At 26.2% G+C, this 26,684-nt stretch overlaps 1 protein-coding gene across 1 annotated transcript; it reads right to left on the reverse strand.

Moving 5' to 3' along the window:
* Window positions 1-760: 760 nt before the first annotated feature.
* On the reverse strand, window positions 761-25,133 carry LOC107437916 (Cystathionine beta-synthase). The gene is made up of 13 exons (XM_016050056.3): window positions 24,460-25,133; window positions 21,349-21,485; window positions 19,970-20,085; window positions 19,756-19,890; window positions 17,065-17,279; window positions 15,399-15,560; window positions 13,332-13,457; window positions 12,448-12,532; window positions 10,531-10,714; window positions 6,478-6,612; window positions 6,286-6,394; window positions 4,360-4,444; window positions 761-3,228 (listed from the first exon to the last, which is right to left on the reverse strand). Exons 2-13 carry the CDS (start codon window positions 21,477-21,479, stop codon window positions 3,077-3,079), a joined length of 1,635 nt encoding a protein of 544 aa, XP_015905542.1. The 5' UTR covers window positions 21,480-21,485; window positions 24,460-25,133; the 3' UTR covers window positions 761-3,076.
* Window positions 25,134-26,684: the final 1,551 nt, after the last annotated feature.

Genomic DNA, 26,684 nt, shown 5'->3' on the forward strand with positions numbered 1-26,684 from the left:
AGCATTTAACCTTATACAAAATCGAAGAAAAAGTATAAATAAAAAAAATATTTAAAACAAACAAAACTTTTTTTTCAAAAGAAAAAGTTTATTAGCGCTACTTAAAATTTATCCTTATTACCCAGTCTTCATTAAAATTGCATTATATGGGGCAGAACATGCTGTATTAAAATATAGACGAATTTGGAAGCTTTCTCTCACTAAGCATTGTTTCCTATCTACAAATGCTTAGCTGCATATTCATAAACATTTTCTTTTTAGTTACTTTTAATTATATTTTCAGTGAAACACAAAATGCTTAAAAATATATCAAATTACTTAATACATTAACTAGCAAAATAATAAAAAAATTTGAAGAGTAAAGAGACACTTTTTTCACGTTCCTAAATGTCTTAAACATAGCTCACTATTTGTTTAAAAAAAATAAATGGATACAAAATATTGTCCTCTACTTGATAATTTCATTCAATTTGAAAATTTAATGCTTAACTTAATTTTTGCTTGACTGCATTACGACTGTAGTAAATATTAAAAATATAATATTTAAATATTATATAAGCTTGCTGGTGGGTATGAACAATACTTATACTGAAAATCAAATTCTAATAAATTACAAAAACAAAATTTTTTGTCTCAGTCAATTTTTCAGTTCTTCCAATAGGTAGATATATCTTGGGCTTGCTTATAAAGAAAAATCCATTTTGCTTAATAAATTGGAGGTTCTAAAATACTATAAAAACTAAGTTCAATAAAGGCAAAGTTTGAGGAAAAAACTTTATTTTCATAAGTCCAACATTCAAAAAAATTATATCACATCTTTTTTTTGAAAACATCCTTAATATTTTATAGTTTCAAGCATCAGATAGTAAAACACTTTCTTTAAAAGATAACAAAATTGATCATCTGTAATTTATTTGTTCAAATGTACATTTCTACATTGTTTGATCAAATTAAATTTAACATTCTGAATTTGATTACTGTTATTAATTCAATAAAAAATATTAGTATCCTTGAAAGTTTGACGGAAAAGAATATAAAAAAGGATATACTGCCAAAAAGTAAATTGTATTATTTCCAAAAATTATTTATAGATTCAAAAAAAGAAAAAGAATGTACACACCATAAAGTATAAGTTGTTCCCATTTACAATTGTTAGCATTATGTCTATTAATAGTAATTTCATTGAAACAAATTGTTTAAATTTTTTAGGATAATGAAATGAACTAACGTTTCTTATCCTTCTAAAACTTACTTAAACAATTTTAAATTTGAAACAATTTAAAATATTTAATAGATATACTGATTTTTGATTGTAGAATTATTATGATTCAAAAAAGATAAAGCTTGAAAAAGATAAGTTTAAAAATTACATTTAATATCAAAATATTCAGTTAATAATTGAGATAATTCAATAAAAATTTCTAATCCTGAAACAAAGATGCATATTTTCAACTTTGTAGCTAGCTATTTTTAACACATATAAGTCTAGCACTGTTTGCACTGTAATTCAATTTTTTGATAATTAACTATCTACAGCATTTCTGCATTATCCAAATGATGAATTTTCCTCATTTGGTAACTGGTGATTGACAATTAAATAACAAATTTCCGTTATGCAGACAGATATGTATTAAGAAGGTAAAATTAATCAATAGGGATTAATCATTACCAGCTTCTAAAAAAAGTTTCTTTTAAGAACTGCACTTGACCATCACAAAGATTGAAACGCATAAAACCATAACAATTGTTTTCCTGCTAACAAGAAATATAAATTTTATAGCATAAAATATCACATGATCATAATTTTAAAAACTGAAATAAATTTTTAGACAGATAATAAAAACCATTCTAGCATAAAATTAAGAAAAGTGATTTAGTTTTTCCTGAATAAAAATTACACGCAATAGTTAATAACTGTTGATATCGAATTTTATATTTAGAGCAATTAAATCTTCATGTTTTAACAAACATTTTTGATGGCAGAACAATTTTTCCCATTTTTAAAAACATTTACCAACACAAAATGAATAACAAGGTGGGATATCTTTACATCCTTTTTTTTTTTGAAAAATATTTGTTCCATTAAAAACTAAGCTTAGAAACTTTAAAACTTCAACACGTAACTCTCAATTTGTGTGGCATAAATTTTATTAATATCAATGAGAGAAATTAAACGCAACTAATTTCAAAAAGCTTAATATACAAAAACTTAAATTTAGAATACAAATAAAAGACTACTAAAATAGCATAGAATTAAGGCCATTTTTCATACAATTTTAAAATCCTGATTGTTGGGAAAAAACTGATCATATAAACATAATTCACAATGCAAATTACTAATAAAATATATGAAAAATTTAACAATGGAACATAAAATTTATTTTTCTTTACATCACTTGATCATTAAATGATAAAAGGACTGGTGCCCAAACACTTATTTCTAAAATAATAGAAAAAATAGAGGAATATATTCAACAAAAATACACTTTCATAGATAGATGTTAAGAACAAAATAGAATTCCATATGTTTGTCGCTAGAAAACCTTACGAAGAGCATTTTTTTTCAACATAAAAATAAAAAATGAAACTGATTTACTTTGATTAATACAATTATCAATCCTTTTACCCATGATGGCGTCTAATTGATCCTACAACAGAGTTCAAGACTAATATTTAAAGGATTAATATCATCCAAAGAAATTATCTTTTAGCAAGAATCTCAAACACAATTAAAGAGTTAATTACTTGATTGTAATACGAAACTAAAAAATTTGAAATAGAAACTGCATTAAAAATGTACTAATATTTTTCTTTTGAGAAGAAAGAAAATTTTAATAATTAAAAAACTGAATTGATTGAAAAAGCTATTTAATAATTTGAAGAAAAAAAATAATAGATCGAAAATTTATTGGGCCAAACTAATTCTGAATACATTCTACATTTTAAAGAAACTTACATTTTTAATAGTGCAAATTGGCTTACAATATCAAAACATGAATAAATAATTTTAAACAAATGTGCAATAAAACTTCAAACAAATGTGCAAAATGTTAAATCATTGAATGAATGATTAATTTTATTCATCACTTTCAAGTGATGGAGTAGCTGATGCTGATGAATGGGACTTAGATCTACTTTCTCCCTCATTTGTAATAAAATTGATGAGATCTATCCGAGTCACAACACCAATAACAATCTGTTTTGTTTCAATTTTTTCTTTGTCTCCACCTAAATAATAATAAATAAAGAGAAATCATTAAATTATTACAATAAAATAGAAATTCAAAAGTGCCAACTTTCAAAACTAGCTATCAATAATCAAAAGAACACAGAAATATGTACAGTTAGCCTTTATGAAATTCAAATTAGCACAATTTTAAGGTATAAGGTATATATAAGGTATATCTATATAGGTATAATGTAATATTAATAAAATGAATTTACTATACATGAATTGATATTTAAATTTTTTTTTAAAGTAACATTGAGATAAAAATACAAAAATAAAAATTATACAACACAAACTTTTTATCTCATTATAAAATGATAAAACTCAATAGATTACTTGGAATAAGTGTTTGAGTTTTGGGTTGAGTTAGCACCTTGTATTTGAACGACTAAAAATTTTTGCCCAAAAAATCCTGTTCCAATTTTAGATTATGTCATTTTACTTCTCTATAAGGAGAGAAGACTATGTTTTAGAATTGGAAAGGGAAAAGATGACATATCCTTGATTTTTTTTTTCTTGTTTCTATAAAATTGTATTTGCTTTTCATTTATTTTTTAGAATTGTTTAAGGAGTAGGAAAAAATTATCGTAGATTAGTTGTAAACAACAAAATTTTTTGACTCTCAAAATTTAAGAGAAAAGAAATTTTAAACATATTATTATAGAAATTCTCAAAAATTGTAATTTTTATTACTTAATAAAAAGACTAGTATTGACTACCAAATTGTAATAATTACAAATGAATCATGAAACAGTAGAACAATAATTAGTGAGTGGATTATTGGTTGTGCGGTTTAATTGCAAGTTCTGCAAAGAAATTGAACATTTATTACATATAATCGATCTGCAGCACATAGGCAGATTACTTTAATATTCAGAGGAACAAAGTAACAATGCACACAGATGTATGAATACATTTTAAAATCATTTTTTTCATTCCCTTCTTAATTTTTTATAATTATTTGGGATTTTTGCCAACCAATTCTGCAGCTAATCAGGGCTCTACTGTGGTTGGCACCCCTACAAATTATGAGAAAAATATTTATAGATGAAGACAGTATAAGGTTTAAAAATAAATAATTATAAAAGAAAAAGAAATATGATTATAAAATGGATTTACATATAACTCACATTGTCTCTGATTGTGAACAATAAGAGCAAAATGTCCTGACTCTAATATCCTAGATAAGCGGCCCAGAGTTGTATCTAGAGTGATCTATAAAAAAAGACATCAATGAAGACTTTAATTATATGAAAACAAATGCTTTACAGAATCGCACAATCACTCAACATTTGTAAACCCGTTTATTCAACAACTCTGTAGTACAGAAAATATCAGAGAAAACAATGTTAAATGAGAATTTTTTTTGTAAAAAGGAAACAGTAGATAAATTGTTAAGAGTGCTGTAAATAACTGTCAGCAAAGTTTTATACAACTGAAAACTTCAGTTTTTTATGAAAGAACAAGGAAGTTAAATGATTTATTAGCTGTTACATCTAACATTGTAATCCATCACAGTTTGAATATTTTAATCCTTATACTCCCACCCAGCCATACAGGAGGGCAAAAAAATTTTTAAACACAAAGAGAAAAATATACCTACACTTTGTTGTAGAGATTTATTTTTTAATGTAAGAAAAATAAACAGCTGATATAATTATAAAAAACATTTGTTTTTTAAAATTTTTTGTTAAAACAAAACACAATTCTAAAAAAAAGCAATAACAAAACATTAAGAATAAAAAACAATGAATAAAAAAGTTTCTATTAAATAGGATGTTACTGTATATATATATATCGAAAATTTNTATATATATATAGCACAGTAAAATGATAAAGACAAAAAGAAAAGAGAAAAATGAAAATTAATTTATTAAGTTTTATTAATAATAACTATATATATATATTTGCCAGCCAAATGCAGGTGATTATACTATATCTATGATTAAAGAGTGGTAATTTATAACAATAAAATTAAATTATCTTAGTTTAGCAACAATTTTAATTTTTAAATTTTACAAGTTTATTTTAGTACTTATTATATTATTGTCATGAGAAAATATATTTTCTGCAAAAACAGTTGGATGATAATATGTATCATGATGGTCTTTTTCACTTGATCCACTTTATTTGTTTTATTGACACAAATTGTAAGGAAGAATTTTTTCATACAAAATCTTGTGATCTGTCAACACAAGTATTAAATACACTGAAAGCTTTATATAAAAAGTACATACATCTAGTACAATATGAGAAGCCTGCTGCTATTACAAGTCTCCAAGTCACCTTCTAAGTAAGTTTAGTATTTATAATAATAATTTTAAGTAATTTTAATATTTATAATAATTAATAATATTTAAGATGCAAAAATTGGTTGTTTATAACCAGTTTAAAATTACTAGCCTTCTGCTATTGAGATAAATTTCCTTTGCGAAAATGCATTCAGTTTTTATAGGATATTATAAAAAAAATTAAAAAATTAGCAAAATGAAACACATTTTTATTTCAGAAATCAATAAATCAATACATAAAAGTGAAAAATGAACATAATTTCATTTATACAATCTAAGAGTTTTATATTAATAAAGACAATAGGCGTGCGTCCATCTGACACATTATCTTCCTCCTGACAAAAGATAGATTTAGCTATTTTTAAAAAACCTGCTCAGTATTTCAATAGAATGCTAATTTGGTTGTTGTATGAAATCAAAATTCACTATTATTAATAAGGTCAAAAGCAATTGCACTTTAAAATTTCATTTACTTATTTTTTGGCATCTTGCAGAAACTTCTAAATTCTAAAATTTGCAGACAAAGCAGTCAAAAAAAAGTCTACTCAAAACCAATTTCAACAAGAGTTTAAAATTAAAAAAAAAAATTTCAAAATAAAAGGAAAAAAGAGGTAAATGTATCTATTTCATTTTTTAGTCTTCTCTAACATAAATATATTATTTCTTTTTAGCTTTACTATAATTCCACATGATATAGCAAATTGATGAAATGATAAATATTACTTTAAATTTTGCCCATTATCTTAATATACTTTTAAATCTTACCTTGTTGAGAGTGGTATATAGCACTTCTGAAACTAAAGCACTTGATAATACTTTTCCAGCAACAATTTTAGCCATCAGATTTCCTAAAGTAACCATACCTTTGATCTCTCTAAAAATATGATGCAATTTAAAATTATTTTAATAATTGTTGATCAAATTTTAATAGTGTATTTATTTGTACACAAGGCTTACCCAGTATCATCAACAACAGGTAATTGATCATAACCCTCCTTATTCATTAATTCAATGGCATCTTGGCAAGACATATGTGGTAGAATAGTTAAAGGTTCTGCAAGATTTAGGCTGCTCACTCTAGTATCCCACCACCTAAGAAGTAACCCAAAATTAGTAATGTATTTACAAACAAATAAAGATCAATTTTCATCCAATGAAATTTTAAGTAAGAAAATATATTTTTCTTAAATATATTAAATAATCCATCAAGCAAATGCATTATTTTCATTCAGTTAAAAATAATACCCCTCCAGATCTTCATTTTCAATCTTATATTTAAATTTTAATTTGAAATCAATTGATTGAAAATTAAACTTTTTAACTAATAACTATATCTGGTGAAATTTAATGATTACTTTGTATTGATATTTAATTAAACATAAAAAGGAGCCATTAAGTTGATAAAACAAATTAATAGTATTTCTGATTCATTATGTACATACACAATATTGCAAAAGGAAAAATATATACTTATTTCAATATTACTCAGGGAACCTAATTTTCTGAAAAAGGCAGAAAAAATTCAAAAAATTTAGGTAAATTCTGACTCCATAAAAAAAGGCTGTTTTAAGAAACAAAATATTTAATAAACTAAAAACATTTTAAATTAAATAGATTTTTCAAACTCATTAAAAGGAAATTGCTAATTTCTTATGAGAAGCAGGCAAATGATTAATTAAGAATACCAGCAATTGCCACATAAATGATTTATCTGATTGAATTAAGTATTAATAAACTAAACAATAAGATATATATTTTCACAATAATCAATTCTACATAAATTTTGACTATATTTTAAATTATTAACTCACATTTGGCAACTTTTTGCAGACAAATTAGACTCCTTAACTCCAATTTTTAATTACATTTACTTAAAAATTAACAGGATGTCTTTTGATTAAGAAAGTTTTTTAATTAAGAAAGTTTTTTAATTAAGAAAGTTTTTTAATACAAACATATAGCAGCAAAAATCTTTTAATATTACCACTAAACAATCAATCAATCAAAAAGCATAAAAAATAAAAATCAATTGAATAATAATCAATGAATAAAGACAATGCACAGCACATGCTTATACTTAATTCGTTTAGTTATGAATAAAGTCAAATATGTAAAAATAAAAAGTATACTTTGGCTAGATATATTTCTAAACTAATATACTTAAGCATTTTTTAATAAAAAATGCTTAGTAAATTATATTAATATATAATTATAATAAATTAATAAAGCATAAATAAATTATATTAAATTAAAAAATGACATTTCTGTTAAGTCTTAGTCATTTTGCTTTTTGTTTGAATGAATTAAATTTCTAATCACTAATGAACTTTGAAAAAAAAAATATTTTAAACACTTTAAAATATACAAATAAATATCCGAACCAACCAAATCTATACTAGTGAGGGGGGGAGAAACCGTCAGCGACAAAGAGGGGCTAACTAAGATACAACTTAAAGGATTTTAGTTTGGCTAAGAAAAAACATTCACATTGGCTTTAGTATACTGTTATGCAATAGAAAAATCCACATAAGCAAAATAAAATTCTTAATTGAGATATTTATATATTTGGCATTTTTGTATAAGCTATCTATTGTTAAAAAAAAATAGATTTTGTTCTATCAGTTTCTGAAATTCTATTTTAGAAATCGTAACATTTGCAATAAAAAGAAAATACTTGTCAAGTCATTTTTCTCAAAATTTATTGAGAAACTCATTATTTCTTCAACTCATAGATAATTTATCTTAAAAAAATTATATGGCTTGATAAATTAATTTTAATTCACCTAATTGAGCAACAGAAAGAAAATTTAGGTAATTAAAACTCTTGAAGAAAATTTTTTACTTGCTTCAGTGTGTTACTCTTACTTTATAAATTGTACTAATTCTCTAAGAGTATAAATACCACCATTCTAAGACCTATCTCAATTTCCATTCTAAACAAGCAAAAAGTTTTGAGTCATAAAATTTTCCATAATAATGACAATGAATGGAAATATTGTTTTTTATTGAACACAAATGAGTTATAAATGAGAGTGAAAATTTTATACACTCTACTTGTGAAATGTAAGTTCACTTTGGTGGTTTATTTTCCAGTTTAAAAAACATGCTGTCTTTATATTTAATTGCACATATGTTACTAAAAGAAAATGGCTGCCTGAAGCAGCATGGTATTTTTAATGTCTTTTTCACACACCATGTATTATTTTAAAGGGTATTTTTATTCACCCAATAAAAAAATTTTAAAAACTTAAAAAAAAAAAATAAAAAAAAAACAAGAAGCAGTATTGTCATTTAATTTTTAGTTCTCTAATTCTTAAGTAAGTTCAGCATTGTCTTGTTAAAAAAAGCCCAAAATTTAGCCATCAGTAAAATTTTTGTATGTTATTTTTGTGCACTTACGATACAACATAACAACCTCACATTACAATATCTGTTTTCCTTTGAACAACAGTGTTTGTAATATTGTGAGTAGACTGTAATAAAAAAAACAAATATGAGTATTTAGCCAGATATCGTTACCATAAATGATGAGTTTACATTTACAGTTATAAAACTTTAAGAAAATAAAAACTGAATTGCATACTTACCAAAATTTAGCACTGTAAAATAAATAAATTTGCTAGCCCAAGAAAAACTGATTGAAATAATAAAAAAATACACAAACTATTTACAACAACAATATAAAAAAATTTGCAAAAGGCTCTTTCAAAAAATGTGGAAAGAACTTAGGATTTATTTTTAAAATATAACTCTAAAAACATTAAAAAAAATATTAAACTTATAAATAAAATTTTGTATTGTACCTAACTTTCAGAAAAATTATTTTATTTATTACAGTTTATTAAACTTTCAGACCACTGATATAACAATGGCAATACAATCAGCATTGCGTGTTGGCAGTGTTTACATTGCACAACACTCACTGTTCTGAAGCTGGTTGGGCTTAAAGCAACTGGGAATAGACAATGGTTTTTCAAGACAACTTAGAGCTTTCTCTAATTCACCATTACAGTTCATTTAATTTCCATAAAGATTTTTTTAAAAACTGCAAAAACATTCTGAATAATCGTTTTTTTTCTTTTCTTTTTACAGTAATGATTACTAATAAATTTGTTTTTAATTCTCAATATTTTTTTTTTCTTATTCAACCAAGTTTGTAAAATAAATTTAAGTACAAATTAAAAAAGAATAGTGTAACATTTATGCTAAAATAATTTTAGATCAAAGAAAGAGGAAAAATTAATATAAGAATCAAAAATTCAGTGTTTATCTATAGTTTTATAGAAACTATAACAGTAGGTAAAGATTCATTAAATTATTAATAATGTATAATCAAGGTCAACAAAGGAAGAAAATATACTTCATTAAAATATGCTGTTTTTCTTTTTAATTATGATACTCTGAACACATACAAATTAATGTCTAACTAAAAAACCAATTCAAAATTAATCCTTAACGTTAGTTTCGTTTATAGATCCATTCTTAAATATGAATTGAAATCCACAATGCATCATCTTAAAATCCCATTTTACGTGCATACAAGAGCGAGATAAAATAAACTTGAGCCTCTTAACCAGCTTAAAGACTTTTAGTTTACAACTTTAAGAAATAAATTTTTAAAATAAACATACTTTTTGGTCAAAATCTGTAATGTATCTATACCAATAATTTTTTTTACACAATCACAGTAGCAAATATTTTTTCTCATACCTTCATTTCATATTGCTTTGTGATTTCATAAACAAATTTTTTTTTAAAATATAGTTTTAAACTGCACAATTAAATACCAAAGTGCAATATCAGTTTAGTTTTAATATACTTTAACATCATCATTGTCAAATAAAGAGAATAATATAACAAAATTAATTGAACAATGTTTTCAGACACAAAATAAAAAAGAATATTTTGCTCAATATTTTATCAATCATTCATTATTACTTCAATAATTACAAAGTATCTCAAATCAAAGCATGCATTATAATAAGGTAATTACTTTTTCAAATAGCTTACCAATGTTTAGCACTCATCTCCAAATCAATATTAATGAATTCTTGTTCTGTCATCCAGCTATCAGAGAGAAACTTAGTCATGTAATTTCGAACTCCGTCTGGCAAAATAACTACACATCTTTGGCCTTCTTTTAATTCCTGTGCAACTTTAACAGCTGCACTCACTGCACTTCCACTACTGCCACCTGCAAAAAATGCACTTTTTTTTACACAATTTACGACTACAACAAGTTTAACAGGATTAATATCATAAACAAATTAAATTTAAATAATAAAACTATTATATATCAAACTTATAACACAGCAGAGATGCCAACTTGAAAATTATGATTTCAGTAATAATCACATATAACTTATAAGGATTTTCAGTAATCCTCAGTAATAATAAAGTTTTACCTCATAATTTTAATATTAAAGATTTAATGTTTATTTTAATGGTACTATAAATTAAAAATTAATAAGAATTAATTAATTATATAATTATCTTAATAATTCATATTCCCAAACTGTTCTGTTTAAAAAAAGATAAAATTTGAGTTTAAGATTGACCTAAAAAGGTACATAAATACATACTTGTATAATAAGAAACTGAACACAAAATAAGAAACTGAAACTTCAATAAATTTTTTTTATTTATCTGTTATATGTAAATCCAATTTAGTACTTTGCTTTGCAGCTCTTATCTCAGCATCAGAAAATTTCCTTTCGAAACACACTTTTTTGTTTGTTAATGCTTTTGTTTTTTCTATAAGAAGAGAAGACAAAGTGAGACAAATTCCAATTCCAAGAGAAGACAAATTCTAATTCCATTAGTCTGATTGGTTAAACATGTCTGTCTTGCCTTTGACATCAGTAAGGAAGAATAAAGTTTGGATAAAACGAAAATGCGCGGCAAAAAAAAAAGTGGGGGAAGAGGGAAACTCAAGAAGTTATTCTTAATTTTAGTCGCTAATTGGCTTAAAAAGTCGCCGATTTTATGCAACTCATTGCAAATTAGTTGTTTTTACTCATATTTCTACTAAAATAGTCGCCCTAGTTGCTACTGCTTTAAAATAGTCACTTTAGTAGCCTTTTTAGTCGCCAATGGCAGCCCTGTCTTTGCTTTTTTTGCTTGACGTTCCATTGTATTGTACGTAGCCAAATCTTTGAATCAAAAATAAGCACTTTTTAAAAACTTTTCAAGCACTCAAAAAATCTCATATTCAATCAATGATATTATTGAAAACAAAAACTTTTTATAAACAGTTTTAGCATTAAAAAAAAAAAGAAGAAAGAAACGGCGTAAATCGAAACAATCAGTACTTTCCCACATCACCGAGTGAATTCAACTTGACCCTTACCCCCTACGTCAAAAAAAGAGTTAGAAGTAAAATAAAATAAACAAGAACAAAATTAAAATAAATTAAAAAGAAAAACATTTCACAAGAATCTGATATTCTCTATCCGAATTGGAGCACTCTGGTTTCGGTTTCAAGTGTGCGCGCATGCGCAAGTCATAACGTGGGTACGACATGAAGTTCGCGTGAATGATTACGTAGCAAACTCCCCATTTTTCGTGAAATGCATGGGATCCACCAGATATCACTGAAGGGAAGAAAAAATATTATTCGGAAAAAAAGCACTTTTTAAAAACGCCGGCTGAAAAAAGCACCTTTAAAAGCTTTTAAAAACGAAATCCCCAAAAAAGCATCTTTAAGTACTTTTTACAAATGCTACGCACCCTGACATATACTGGCTTTTTTGCTCATTAAATCTTCGTTAAAAAATAGCGTGACAAAATTTAATTTTTACAAACCCCAAATAAAAAAACACCTTTAAGGGCTTTTAAAAAACATAAATCAAAATTAAACATTTTTTAAAAACGCTGTATATACCAAACATAAAAGTATAAATAGACATTGAAATTATCATTGTTTACCGCATAACAGTCCTTCTTTCTTAATCAGCAATCTTGACATATGAAAAGAATCTTTATCCTCTGATTTGATCCATTTGTCAACTACCTAATAGTAAGAAAAGAAGGCATAAACAAAATCACTTTAAAAAGCGAAATGCTCATGCATCTTATTTTTCTTTTCAATTTCTTTTCATTAAAAACAAAGCTGTTCATTAAAATTCATCAAAGCATTCTTCACTTTAAATAACAGAAAGAGTTTGAAAATTAATATTAAATAATATCTATAAAAAGTGAGAGATTTTGACTACTGATATCAATTTTTCATTAATTACAAATATTTATAATTATTATTAAGTTTCCTTGACAGTACAAAACAATTATTTTTAAGCCCAAATGCTTAGAAAAGATTATGTGGAATGTGATTTGAACACTCTATTACACAAATCTTGCTAGTAAATTTAAACTACCCAGAGGAGACTAGTGGAACAAGGGGGCGGGGTAGTGGCACTATTGAAGATAGTTTTAAAACGAACAATTTTTTCAATCTAGCAAATAGAAATGCCATGAATCTTTTTTTACATAATTAAAAAATCAAAATGGCAAGAAGCAAATCAAAGATTTGGAACATAAAATGACAATTCAATGAATGCATTGATTTTTTTAATACAATAAATTTTACATTTCATTAATTTAATAAACACAATTTTCTTAAAAAATAGTTATACTTATATATGCTAAAATTTTAAACTAAAATAAATTCATTTTAACTAAAACATTCCTGAAACAAGTAATGATATCTAACAAGTTCTATTAACTTGTCTTCCAAAAACAGTTTAAAAAATCTGAAAACAATAAAATCTTAATTGTTCCTCCTAAATCTAAGAAAAATAAATGCATATTCTTACAGAACGATCCAGAACTGTAGGAATAAAGTCATATCCAATGCCTTCAACTTGATATGATGTTTGATCAGATGAATTTAAGGATTCTGGCTCAGCTAATATGGATCCATACGGATCAACACCGACAATCTAAAATTATATAGTAATGAACGAAAGCATTATAGTAACTCAAAAAACAGAAATAAGAAGCAGAATTTTTTTGATTAATTAATATATTTCAATTTAAAAGAATAATATCAGTGTGCAATGAATAAATATTAAATAGTACAATAATGAATAAATACTTCTTTACATATTTGTTTCTTTAAATCACTATTTATGCAGAAAAATAAAATTGCCAGATTTTTCTAGTTTTCTATGTGTATCTTAAGATAATTTCTACCCAATATTGCAGTATGTAAGGGCGATTCTAAAGACAAAACAAATATGGGGCACCACACAAAATTGCCCCCATAGCATTTGCCATCTTAACTTTTCCAAGTTTGTGTGACAAATTAGTAAATTTTTTTTAGTGATTTTTGTCCATTTTTGAACTTGACTTTTCTAGGTAGAAAATATGTTTAATAACAAAACATTCATTAACAATCATTAACATCTGAAGTACTAACTGATTTATATGTTGTATCTATTTACGTTATATTTTGTTCTTCTCACGTCCAAGCTCCTTTTATGGAAAAACTATTTTCCGTCTTCATATCATTAAAACCTTGGAAATTTGTAACGGAAACAATAAAAGAAAAATTTGTTTCTCACGTTTTAAATCTCAGTTTTATTAAATAAAAAAGACTGCAAAAATCTGTAATTGAACCAACTGGGGCTTTTGATTTAGATTTTGTACTGAACATTTTGGCAATAACTATAAAATGCATATTAATTTATGTCTTAAGATTAGCATTTATGAATGAGACCTTTGATTATAATATGGATCAGAGAAATTGCTCTCTTAGCACAATTAGCATGCATTCATTTATAAAACTTTCTGTTTGATTGAAACTTTTGTCTGAAAATTTGATTTTGTTAAAAATGATCTACCCATATAATTCTGACTTTAAAATAAGTTACCATAAAATTAAATATTATTATACATGGTAACTATTACACCAATACAAATAGTTCTTGTCATAACAAATAACAAAGAATTACTGGCAGCAATAAAAAATTGGTGATTTTTTCAGGAACCTAAGCTTAAAATAGTCCAGAATTTTTAAAGGGTTAAAAGAAAACTTTTTCTTAACATAGCATAGAAATTTGCTTTGTTATAGATGAATTTTTTTTTAAAAAAAAAAAGGTACTGCATTACTAAAAATCTTTATGGTGTATCTATTGAGTTTGAGTTGACCAGTAAAGGTTTTGATTTCAATAGAATTATTAAGTGAGGCTGAATGCTGAAACAAAAAAAAAGGGCAAAACTTACATTAGATGGCAAAGATTATTTTATTTATTACATGAATCCAGAAAATGTAAATAACCATCTCTTTAATTATATATTTTATATCTCACACTCTTTTAAAAATTAGATAATTCTATTAATGTTAATTATAGTATAGATAAATAAAAACTACTGATATGAGTGAAACATTTCAGAAAGAATAAGTAAACATGCATTATATTTATTAAAAAAAAAATTAAAACATACTTTATTTGAATTGGTATAAAAAAAATCTCTCAACTTGCAATTTACTGTAATATTTCTTATTTTTTTAAATGTCTTTTTATTATTTTCAAAAACATTGTCTTATTGCCTGTCTTTTTTTAAATTCTTAATGACATATTTTTTTTAAGAAGATTACACCATCTAATACCGTAATAATGCTTTCAAATGATACTCAGAAATTTGTGATGTTGATGTTATTCAGATTCATAACCCACTGACGATTCTGCATGAAAAAAAAACTTTTTTTAACCTGCAGTCTTCTTCCCATAGCAAAACCGGTTTTTCAATGTTATTAGATAGAGAAATAGTGTCTTGGGAAGAAACATTCTCTCAATTTTGCCCTTTTTCTAAATCGCTAGTGGGTTAAGAAGCATTGCAGGAAATTTATATATATAGCAAGTAAACAGGTAGATAACCTTGCAACCAGGACATTTTTCCTTTATTTTACGGCCAATTCCAGTAATGGTGCCACCAGTTCCAGCTCCAATGACCAGCATATCAATACGATTATCACACTGATAAAGTATTTCTTCTGCAGTATCATCATAATGTGCGAGAGGGTTACCAGGATTCCGATACTATAAAGAAATCAAATATAATAATGAGAAGTGTGAAACAACATATTAAAATTACTAATTATTTTACTAACAGTTTTAATATTTTATTGCAATAATATGTGATTTAACTAAGTTATAATTCTGTTGCTAAGCAACTAAGTTCAGACAAATAACAAAGAATGAAATAATATTTTGTGATTGTTCAAAGAAGTTTATTTATTAATAGTTAATAGAAAAATATCGAAGTTTCTAGGAAATAAACGTTTTTTGAGCTGATTTCTGATCAAAAAATAAAGTTTTCTTTTTGAAATCTCTTTTGAAAAAAAATTTGAATCTTTATAAATTATTTATGATTTTCCAGGCTTTTAGAATTTTAGCACATGAACATTTTATCTGGCATTATTTGTGTTTTTTATGCTGTTTAATATAGTAATGATCCATTATAGATCTACAGTACTTTTTACTTATGAACGTTAAAAAGTGTTTGTTGCATAAAATTTACCCAAAAATTGGAGCAAATGCATAAAACTGCTGCCAGTGGGGAATGGTTTGATAAAGAACTAAAGTATTTTTTGAATTGTAAATTTTTTGAAATATTAAAAAAAGCATTTGTTGCAAATATTTACAAAAAATATGTGCAGATTCATTAGAAAACTTATCTAGGGGTAATGATATGATATATATCTACAGTATTTTTGCTTTATAAACTGCAATTTTGTGTTAAATAATGTCTTTTTTTACACACAAAATTTTAATTTAATAGAGTTATAATATTTGACCAAGCTATGGCAAGGCACGAAAGTACTGCCAATGAAATTGAACCAAAAGTCGTTGGTGATGGAAAAAAAAAGCCAAAAATGGGTGAAGATGCATAACAAATCAGTTTTTTTTTAAAAAAAAGGCTTGAAAGTAAAGTAAAAAAATTTAACTCCCTTTTTCTGTAATACAAAACTAAAATATATATTTATAAGTTTAATTGCTGACAATATAATAAATTTATGTAAATTTAAAAATATTAAAAACAGGAAATGTTTGAGAAAGAACACATGCTTTATACTCAAAGCAAGACAAAAATCTCTGAAAATTATTTAATAAATTTTTTTCATTTAAATCTAATTTTAAAAAAAATTATGCTGATTGTTATTTCCTGTAAATGTCACAACAGAAATCAAGCTGCAGAATTAAAATTTTTATAAACAATTAATAACAATACACATCAGACATCTAACAAATATGAATAAAAGTGAAAGAAAATATACTTTAAAAGCTTTTTATTTAAACACAAATAATAACCACTATATTGAATGGAGAAAAAAAAAACTTTTACATATAAGGCATAATTAAAATGGTTTTTATACAAAAATAAAATCTTCATATTCATTCTTTGTAAAGACTACAGCTAAAAATTGAAATTTTAAATATTATTATGGAAAAATTGCGAGAAGAATAAATTTACAAGGAAACAAAACAGGAATCTCTAAAATCGATTATAAATTGAATTGAAGTTTAATTAAAAATTTCTTGCCTGATCCAAAATGATGCTATTTGGAATTTGAGTGTTGACTTTTTGTGCAACACTAATATGAGATTCTGGGGCATCATAACGTGCATTAGTGGGTGTTCGGATGATTTCCGCTCCAAGAGCTCGCAAAACAGACACTTTTTCATTGCTCATCTTTTCGGGCATTACTATAGTACATTTATATCCCTTAACTGCAGCTGCCAGAGCTAATCCAATTCCTACAAGCAAAAAACTGAGTTACACAATGAATTGATGTATGTGTGTGAAAAATTCATTAATAATATAAACCAATCACCTATGGATCAAATTTCTTTACTCACTCTTTTTTGGCAAAAATAAGGAAATATTTTGGGGGGAGTTTGCATTTGTTTCCCCCAAAATAATCTTTGTTATTATGTACAGTGCGCCAAAAAAAAATAATGAACCTCCCTGAACAACTTTTGATCTAATGAGCGGATCTTCAAGTTCCAGGACTCAACCTTAATGGTTTAAGGGAGAGACCTCAAATTTGCTAATCAATTTGCACAGACGATATCTTAAGTTACAAAATCAGAGACAAAAACATACTTTCTCTGAATTAGCATGCCTTTTTTCAATGAACTCGGAATTCTGACCTCAAAAATTTAAGGGGTAATCACAATCTGGGAAATGTGTTCCCAATAGTTTGGTCAGGAGTGCTCCAAACTTTTGGACTCCTTAATGTTAATTTTACTTTTTGCGCATTTTGCTGTATCTCCAAAACTTTTTAACAGAGTTGAAAATTTTTGCACACAATTATAAATTTCATATATCTAGAGATAAATCCATGCAAAAAATAAATTTAAAAAATATTTATTACTTTATTTATTAATGGTAGAAAAAATTTTGAATTTTAAGATATAAAATTTTTTTTAATAATTTTAAAGAATGTAATTTTACGTACACAATACAAAATTTGAGCAAAATTAGTTGCATGGTTCATGAGAAATTGAATTTCAAAACTTTCAGATATTTAAAATTCCATTTTTCAGGAACTATTCAACTGCTTTTGCTCAAATTTTGTATTTTGCCTTGTAAAATTATATTACTTAAAATTATGCAAAAAAATTGTGTACCTTAAAATTCAAAATTTTTTCTACCATTATTAAATGAATTAAGATAATAAAATAAATATTTACTAAAAGTTATTTTTTGCATGGAATTATCTTTGGATAAACCACTTTTATAATTGTGTGCAAAAATTTTTCAAAAGTTAAAATGCGCTGAAAAACAATGAAAAACATTATTTTGTGTGTTGAGCATAGAAATGTATGAACTTGTAATTATTTTAATTAAAATACTGTGTCATGGAATAAAAATAAATCATAAATTTTATACTACAACCTGCTGTATTAACTTACAAGTTTTTTAAACATTAACAAGAGGATTAACACTAAGAAATGTAAAAGCCAGAAAATATTGCATTTGAAAATTTTTTTTTTTAATTATTTTGGAATAGGTAGGTACTTCATGTCGCACTAGAGCTGCACAATGGGCTATTGGCGACGGTCTGGGAAACATCCCTGACTGCAGCCAGTGATGCTCGACTTTGGTGTTTTACTGGGATCTTTATTGTCTTTACGATCAGTCCACTATGGGACTATCTTAGAAAAAAAGAATATCAATAACAAAGTTTTAATTTAAAAAATAAGATTATGCAATGAGATTATGATTATGTTATGATATGAAAATGAAGCTATTAATAAAAATATCAACAATACCATTAAAAACTCCAGTTACCTAGTTATTATACAAATAATTAAAAATAAAATATACAAACTACAAAACATAAAAATATACAAAAAATAATAGGTTAAACATTTGAACTTAGTCATTATCAATTCATGCATTTAAACTTTTGTTTTATCAGTTTCTATGCAATTTCAAAATTGCAAGCTAAAAAAATTTTTGGCAGTTTAACATACTCATAAACATAACAAAAAAAATAAGAAAATAATTTTAAAAGAAGTAAAAAATCATTTTTCTTTTGTTCTTGGCACTACAGATCAAAAACCAAGGCCATCAAAACAAGTTTTCTCCTCCGGTTGTGACAGATGATTGTTTTTTCCAATTTTAGTAGTTATTTTAATGTTTTTAAATCTTTTCAATGTCATCAAAAAACCATCTGAGTGAAAATCGTCTTTGCTTTCTAATGCCTCCTGGTTTATTGAAGGAGGTTAATAGCTTGGTGGGGTTGTAATCCTCTGATCAAAAAAAGTGTCCATACCTTATTTCATTTGATTTGATGACTTTTACTATATCTGGTTGATAAATTTCAGGATTGTAAAGAATTCAAGAATCAAAACACTCATTCCTGAATTCAACATTTTTTTAACATCTATGAAATAAAATTATTACAATTTCATATAATTAGTCTTATACATATTAGAAAAATAATAAATTTCAATTTAATTTTTTAATTTACTATTACAGAAAGAAAAATTTAAATGTGCTATGTTTATAAACATTTATATAACTTAATTTTGCAACATAATTTTTTTATAGAAATAAGGAAACATTATTTTTTAATTAAAAAAGAATGAATATAAGAAGAATGCTTCCTAATTTCTAAATATAAAATTGAGAATGTGCAATTGTTAATCTAGTAATCTCAAAACTTATACAAAAATATTCCACAGTCTCTCTAAAAATTAACAAATATAAAAGACGATATACCAGTGTTGCCTGAAGTTGGTTCAATCAAAGTTGCACCAGAAGAGATTTTCTTTTCTCTTTCAGCTTCTGCAATCATGCGCACAGCGATTCTATCCTTTACACTTCCTCCAGCATTAAAGAACTCACATTTTGCTACTGCAGAATAAAAAGTTTCATGTAAAATATTGCACTTTGAACAGAAAGAAAAAAAATAAATGATTGAAATTTTACTTACATAATTCACATTTCAATCCATATTCCTGAGGTATATGATTCAATTTTATCATAGGAGTATTTCCAATTGCATGCAAAACATTAGGGAGGATTTTGGGGCTTTCAGGCTTAAAAGTTCTAAATATACATAGATATTGAAAAAATTAATCCTGATTGTAAACACACTTACAATTTTTATATGAAATATGAAGACAAGTGTACTATGAATTTGCTTTTTTTTTTTTTTAACTCTTCTGTTCACAACAGTATTTTGATAATATACTATAGATACTTGCTTATTATAACATTTTTCCTATATCAGTTCTCCAAGTTCAATTCTCAATTTTGTTTTCTTTTTGTTAACATTTAGGAAAGAATATTTGTATTGGATCTTTTGCAAAAATTGTTTCTACATTTTGGCAACAACCAGACAGTGGCATACAAGGAACTAAAAACACAGAAGAATAAATCTTGTAGCCATTTTTATACAAGTTATAATATTAATATAAATATTTAAATTGTTATGACTTCAAAAGTCGGGTATTGACCTCTTGGCAATTATAATTGGCACAACCAGCAATCAATTAAACAAAATTTTGGCTGTTGTAACAAGCACAATCAAGGACAGATACAGAAAAGTCCCAAACATTTGAAAACTCTTCACAATATGTGCTAAAGTAACATTCAGCAAACCTTTTATTCACAGACTTTGTTTATAACCAATATCAAAGGTAGTGTATATCAGATAGCAATGTAGAGACAAATTTGTTAGATGCAGATAACAATTTAGTACAGATAAAAAAATATATATATAGCCATGTGAGCAGCTTTAATAATAATGCAGTAATAGTAGTACTTTATTTACGTAAGATAAAAGCTGCACAATGAGCTATTGGCAATGTTCCCTGAGGATGATCAGAAGACATACCATCGTACAGAATACTCTACAGAAATAATAGCTCTTCTGTTTTGGTAGTCTAACTGCTTGATTTACTGCAGAACAGTTTAATGAGGACAATTATTGTGCATCTTCAATCTTTTGGGGCTGATCAGAGTGATCACTGACTGCTCCACCCACTCACTGACTGCTGAAAGTGATACTTGATTTCAGTGGTCTACTAGGAACTGTGTCTTACGATCAATCCCCTGTGAAACTTTGATAATAATGAATAAAATTGTTTTGATTATCTGAGTATCATGATTTTTATAAAGTCAGTTCTGTCTCAATCATATGGATGAATAAACAATACTATACAAATTATTATTGTTCATGGAAGGAAATTACTTGTTTCATCATATAAAAACTTTTAAATGTATCTTAACTCATTATTCTTGTAAAATTTCAATAAAACTAAGAAATATGTTTAAATAAAAAATATTCTTAAATAAACTGAAATTTACCTGGAGGTATGATTATGTACCGATTTTTCAGACACATCCAAATGCCAAGTACATTTACTAGGTAAATCAGGTGGGAGGAACTCAATGCTTGAAGAAGAACCTCTAGATCTGGCTTTACTTGAATGAACCATTTCAAACTATGAATAATGAACATCAGATTCAGAATTAAATAATACATATTTAAAATAGACTGTTGGTGAACAATACATTACAATATAACACTAAGACCAGACTTAGATAAAATGAAAAAACTAATCTATAAACATAAAATCTCAATTCAAAAACTTTCTGCAAGCAATTTATAAAGTCTTCTAACAAGCTTTAACCTTTTTAGCACCACCTAATTTTAAAGAAATTTGTTTAAAAAGCATTTTTAAAAATGTTTTAATTAAAAAATATATATATTGATATATACAATGCATATCAGCATACATTTCTTTAAAATTAGCAGTTTTAAGAAGATATAAAACGAATGAATGATTCCTTATGTTTTCGTTTATGCTTGACTTTCTTTGTAATAGAAACGTTTGCTCAAAATGTTTCTAATAATCACTTCTCAATTCTTCTACACTTAAATCACCTTGCTTTCTTGTGTTACCTATTTTTCAATATATAATAGTACAAAAATAAAGAGTATTAAAACTGTATTGTTTCAATATATTTTATGACTAAAAAATACTATAATCAAATTACATACTTACCCTATAAGAAAGAGAGTGATATACGTCTGTATATAACATCATAATTTCATATGTCTTTTATAAGTAATGAGTATTATTAATAAATTTTTCACGAATACCATTCGCCGGTTCGTATATATTATGCATATCTGACTAAGACTGAATTAATTTAAGAAAACTATCAGCAGTGTTACAGTGGCAAATTTTTTTGCAAACAAGCACTAAAAATTTTAACTTTTCATACAAATTTTTTTCAGTCTCAAAATAAAAATAAAAATTCTGTCTACATTTGGTTTAAAATCCTTTAAATTGCATACAACCATACAGGGTTGGGTTTTTACTGGACAAAATCAATTTTTACCAGGGCTGTGACAAACGTGAAAAATACTAAGAAAAAGAGGTAGAAATGGAAAAAATTAGCAAAAAAGTGAAGTTGATTCAAATTACATAGCATAATTTTAAACTTCTTATAATTATAAAATTAACTATGATAAAATTTAAAATTAAATATTAATAATGTATTATAAATAAAGAAGTTACTTAAACACAAAAAGGGCAGTTAACTTAAATTGACAGTTTGCATCATTAAAAATATTATTTCATTCATTCAGAGTATTTAATATTTTGTGAAATAATTAATGTGCTGTTTAGTAAATAGTGTTGTAAAATAGCATAGCAAAAAAATAAAAAATACTTTCTTCTATAAAAACTTTCCAGGGAAAGTTTATTATATCAGAATGAATAAAAGAATAAGTTTAAAACGCTTTTCAACTAGCACAATAAAGTAGTAAGTATGAAATCGCAATAAGTTATAGAAATTTTACAAGATAAACTTCCCCATCATATGGATGCTGTAAGTGATTCAATAACACTGGAAAAAATGACAACCTAATCAGAAAAGTATAAACTACAAAAGGAACACTATTGATATCAATATTAAGTGGAAGCTTGAAATGTCAAGCGTATAATATATTCTTTTTATTTTACACCTCGAGGTTTGATTGAATTTTTTTTTTTTTTGTTGCTATGTTCATGATCCTGTTTTCTTCATTCCGCTTCTATCAGACATCTTACATTACTTTTTTGATCTCTGCCATAACCAACAGAAAATCCATTTACTTCAATTATTTAATTTACGCCGATAACCTACTGGCACATTTACCATTATAGTTACTACTCACAGAACTTTTAAAAGGACAAAAATATTTGCAGTACAAAACAAACAAACAATAATAAAAATACTTAAAATAAAAGAAGTAGTTAAACAAATTTTACAGTAAACAAAATAATTTTAATTATTTAAAAAAATGCAAAATTGATGTAAAATGGGTTTTTAAAAACCATAGAGGGTACACCAATCTTCTCATATCTCAATTATAAAAATAATGTTTTCTAAAACACAATCAATAAATTTATCGGATGTGGATATTTCTATACTGGTAGCTAGACCAAAACAATAGACTTCGATTGCCCCCCCCCCACAAGAAACTTTTTAAAAAAAGTTAAAGGAGACCAATTCGAAGGGTATACCTTCGAGCCCCCCTCTTTATTATTTTTTTGATTTCTGAAATTTTAAAATTGCATGGGTGCCCTGGCAAATGAAGTTAACACAAATAGATAACTCTAATGAAATACCTCCTATATAACACATATTATAAAATAATTCGCAAAAATAAGTAATGAAATAATACGGCACACATTTCTGAATAATCGAAACAGTTTTATACTTATAACTATAAAGCTGTCTTGACCAGTCAGAAATGTTTTCCGTATATTTTCATTACTTATTTTTGCGAATTATATCCATTCGAAAAATAATATCCATTCCTACAGATTCACAAACAAAGGGGATATTTCCATATTGTGATCTGTCGTGTCAACTACAATCGGTCAGGCACCAAACGAATTTTAAAATATTATTAATCAAAAACATACAAAGGTTTGTCCACGGGTGGCTCCTCCCAGCTCCCACAAGCAATACCCTTGGAGTTGATCCCCTTCCGCGATGGTTTTATTTTATATTCTCATGCAGGCTGCTTGGAAGTCGCAAAGACTTACAGATTATTTATTTGCAGATTACCATGCAGAAATCTTTTCTCAAGCAATCTGAGCACTAATAATAATTGCACTCAAGGACACTTTTGGAAAAGTGCCATTGAGTGCAGTAAAATATAGTATTTCAATGCACTCAAAGGTACCAAAAATAAAAATATATTTCTGCTCCAAAAATTCCATACATTTTTTTTTAGATACATTCCCGAAATAATGAATTTTGAACATCTTTTGCTTTTACAGAAATAATTACCAAATTATAGAATTATGTTATCTAATTTAACCTAAGATGAGTTTATCTAAAAACAAGGCTTTTTCACTTTTATAAATATAAACAAATAAAACATATAAAAACGAAAGAAATTGAAAATTTACTTACAACTAAGTCTGACACGTGAAAATCGGACAATTTTAAGAAACAGCCGGTAAGGGTAAAGAGAACAATAACTGTAAATATTTATTCAATTAAATGTAACAAATTCTGATAATAACGCAGATTATGGATGTTCTAGGATAATGTAGAAGCTTAATACGCAGTGATAAAGACTTTATCAAAAACGTGGACCGGCTAAATCCGAAAAGATAATTATTTTATCAAAAACCCAGACCGGCTTAATCCGAAAAGATAATAATTTTATCACCAGACTTGCGTGATGCAATTGCGCAATAATAAAGCCCGTGGGCAGCCTTGAAATGGCCTTGCATCAAACATCAACTTGAAATTGATGAAGTCGATTGATTGATTGATAGATCTGCTTTAGTTCTGGTTGGAAAGTATGCAGCTGCTTACTACAGCTTATTCTGTGAGACGATATTTCCAAACAGATAATTTTGTTTTTAAAGAAATAAATTAAATTATTTCTGAGTTTCCTGTATTTCATAAGATAATAATGATATTAAATAACTCTGCTGTGTTAGGAATAAAAAGTTTGTTTTCGTTGACATGGTTGCTAGGTTTAGAAAGCGCTCGCTTTTTTGGCGGTCGAGATCAGGCCTCTTTTTATTTGTTTATCACAGTTTGTACTCGTTGCAAGCCGCGCACCATTATACATTAGTGTTAGTTCATTGTTCGAGCAGTGAGATTAAGTTCATTTACAAATAATAATTTAAGTTTAAATTTCGAAGTTGGCTTATTGTTGTGTTCATACTCGGAAAAACTTTAATATCGAACAAAATTTATAACTTAAGTTTTAATTTAATTCAATTTATTTATTTAATTAAATTGAAAAGAATTTTAAAGTTTAATAGAAGTTTAATAGAATCTAAATAGAATTTTAAAAATTCTTTCCTAATAGCCCTATTACTAAAGCAGTGCCACAACCCTAACTAAGATCATGAACTCTTTACCACTTACAATGTACTTAATCGTTTGGAATATCACCACAAACTTCAATTAATTATAGCTTCTGATTGCTTGTTTGCTTAAATTTCCAACTTTATTCACGGGAAATTTTGGTTAAATTAAATTCTTCCAGCTAAATGACAACTTATTCACTGCAAGGAAATATAATAAGAGCACGGTACTGTTAGAGAATCCAAATAATAATTCTTTCACAGGAAAGAAATGAAGGAAATTAGAGTAAGATTTTTTATCGTTTGAATTTCTCTTCTCCATGTCTATTTTAAAATGAAATGAGTCTTAAAATGAATAAGAGATGACTGAGAATCAAAACTAATCAGGGAATCAGAAACGACTAATTAATATCGTAAAGTGATAAATTTTGATTGAGGAAACTGATTATGAATGCAATCAATATTTTGAAGAAAGAAAATGAATCAAATATTTTTTTCACATCTATTTAAATAAGCAGGTTATGGATTTTATAAAAAAAAAGGGGGGGGGGGAATCCAAGAACTCCAATCAACGAATATTTAATTTGAATCAATAGATTTAATTCTTTATATTTATTAGAATTTTCTGAATTTTTTATCGTAATGAATCGACATAAACCTACGATCGACAGCTAAAGGAAGATATTTTAAATCATAATAATCAATTGATTTCGTCCAAGTCACGAAGTATGGCGTAGTAAGTCAAAAGAATGCTATCCCTAATGGAATACCTGATAAAGTAAAAATTCCCCATTTCAATAATAATCCTATCTCGTAATAACTAGAGACGTTTTCAAAATAAAAGTTTGTTAAATCGAACATTATTCACTATTTGTAAGAAATTACTGACTTAACGATTCCTTCGAATAAGCGTTACAGTATTTACACACGTTTTCAATTATATTTCTAAAGAATCAAAATCGCATTTCTTGTTTACTCAATTGAAGATATCGTTCAGAATTTTAATAATAGTTTTACATATATCATTGATAAACAGTTTTATTTATTTCTCAAAATAGGTATAGGTAAGTAACGAGCTCAAAATAAAGAAAGATATTTACTGACAGAAATTATGACATTACAAAAGTGTTTAAACTGTTAAGTGACTAAAATTAGTCGAAGATCTGAAAGCTATAAATACACCGAAGAGCCATTACATTATGACCACCCTGCTAATAACATGTAGGACCACCTTTAGCCCTCCAAACTGCTAGCACCCGCCGTGGCATTGATTCCACAAGGTGCTGATAGGTAGTCTGAGGTATCTGGTAC

This window comes from Parasteatoda tepidariorum, chromosome 2 (genome assembly GCF_043381705.1).
Source record: "Parasteatoda tepidariorum isolate YZ-2023 chromosome 2, CAS_Ptep_4.0, whole genome shotgun sequence".
Taxonomy (NCBI): domain Eukaryota; kingdom Metazoa; phylum Arthropoda; class Arachnida; order Araneae; family Theridiidae; genus Parasteatoda; species Parasteatoda tepidariorum.

Bases quoted from the DNA above. Each gene is read 5' to 3' on its own strand.
- LOC107437916 (XM_016050056.3), bottom strand. From the start codon at position 21,479: ATGGTTCATTCAAGTAAAGCCAGATCTAGAGGTTCTTCTTCAAGCATT. The intron at 17,280-19,755 runs GTATATCGTCTT...TTTTGCTTGTAG, and splicing joins ACCAACTTCAGGCAACACTG to GAATTGGATTAGCTCTGGCA. The intron at 15,561-17,064 runs GCAAGAAATTTT...ATTTCTTTATAG, and splicing joins ATAGCATCATTTTGGATCAG to TATCGGAATCCTGGTAACCC.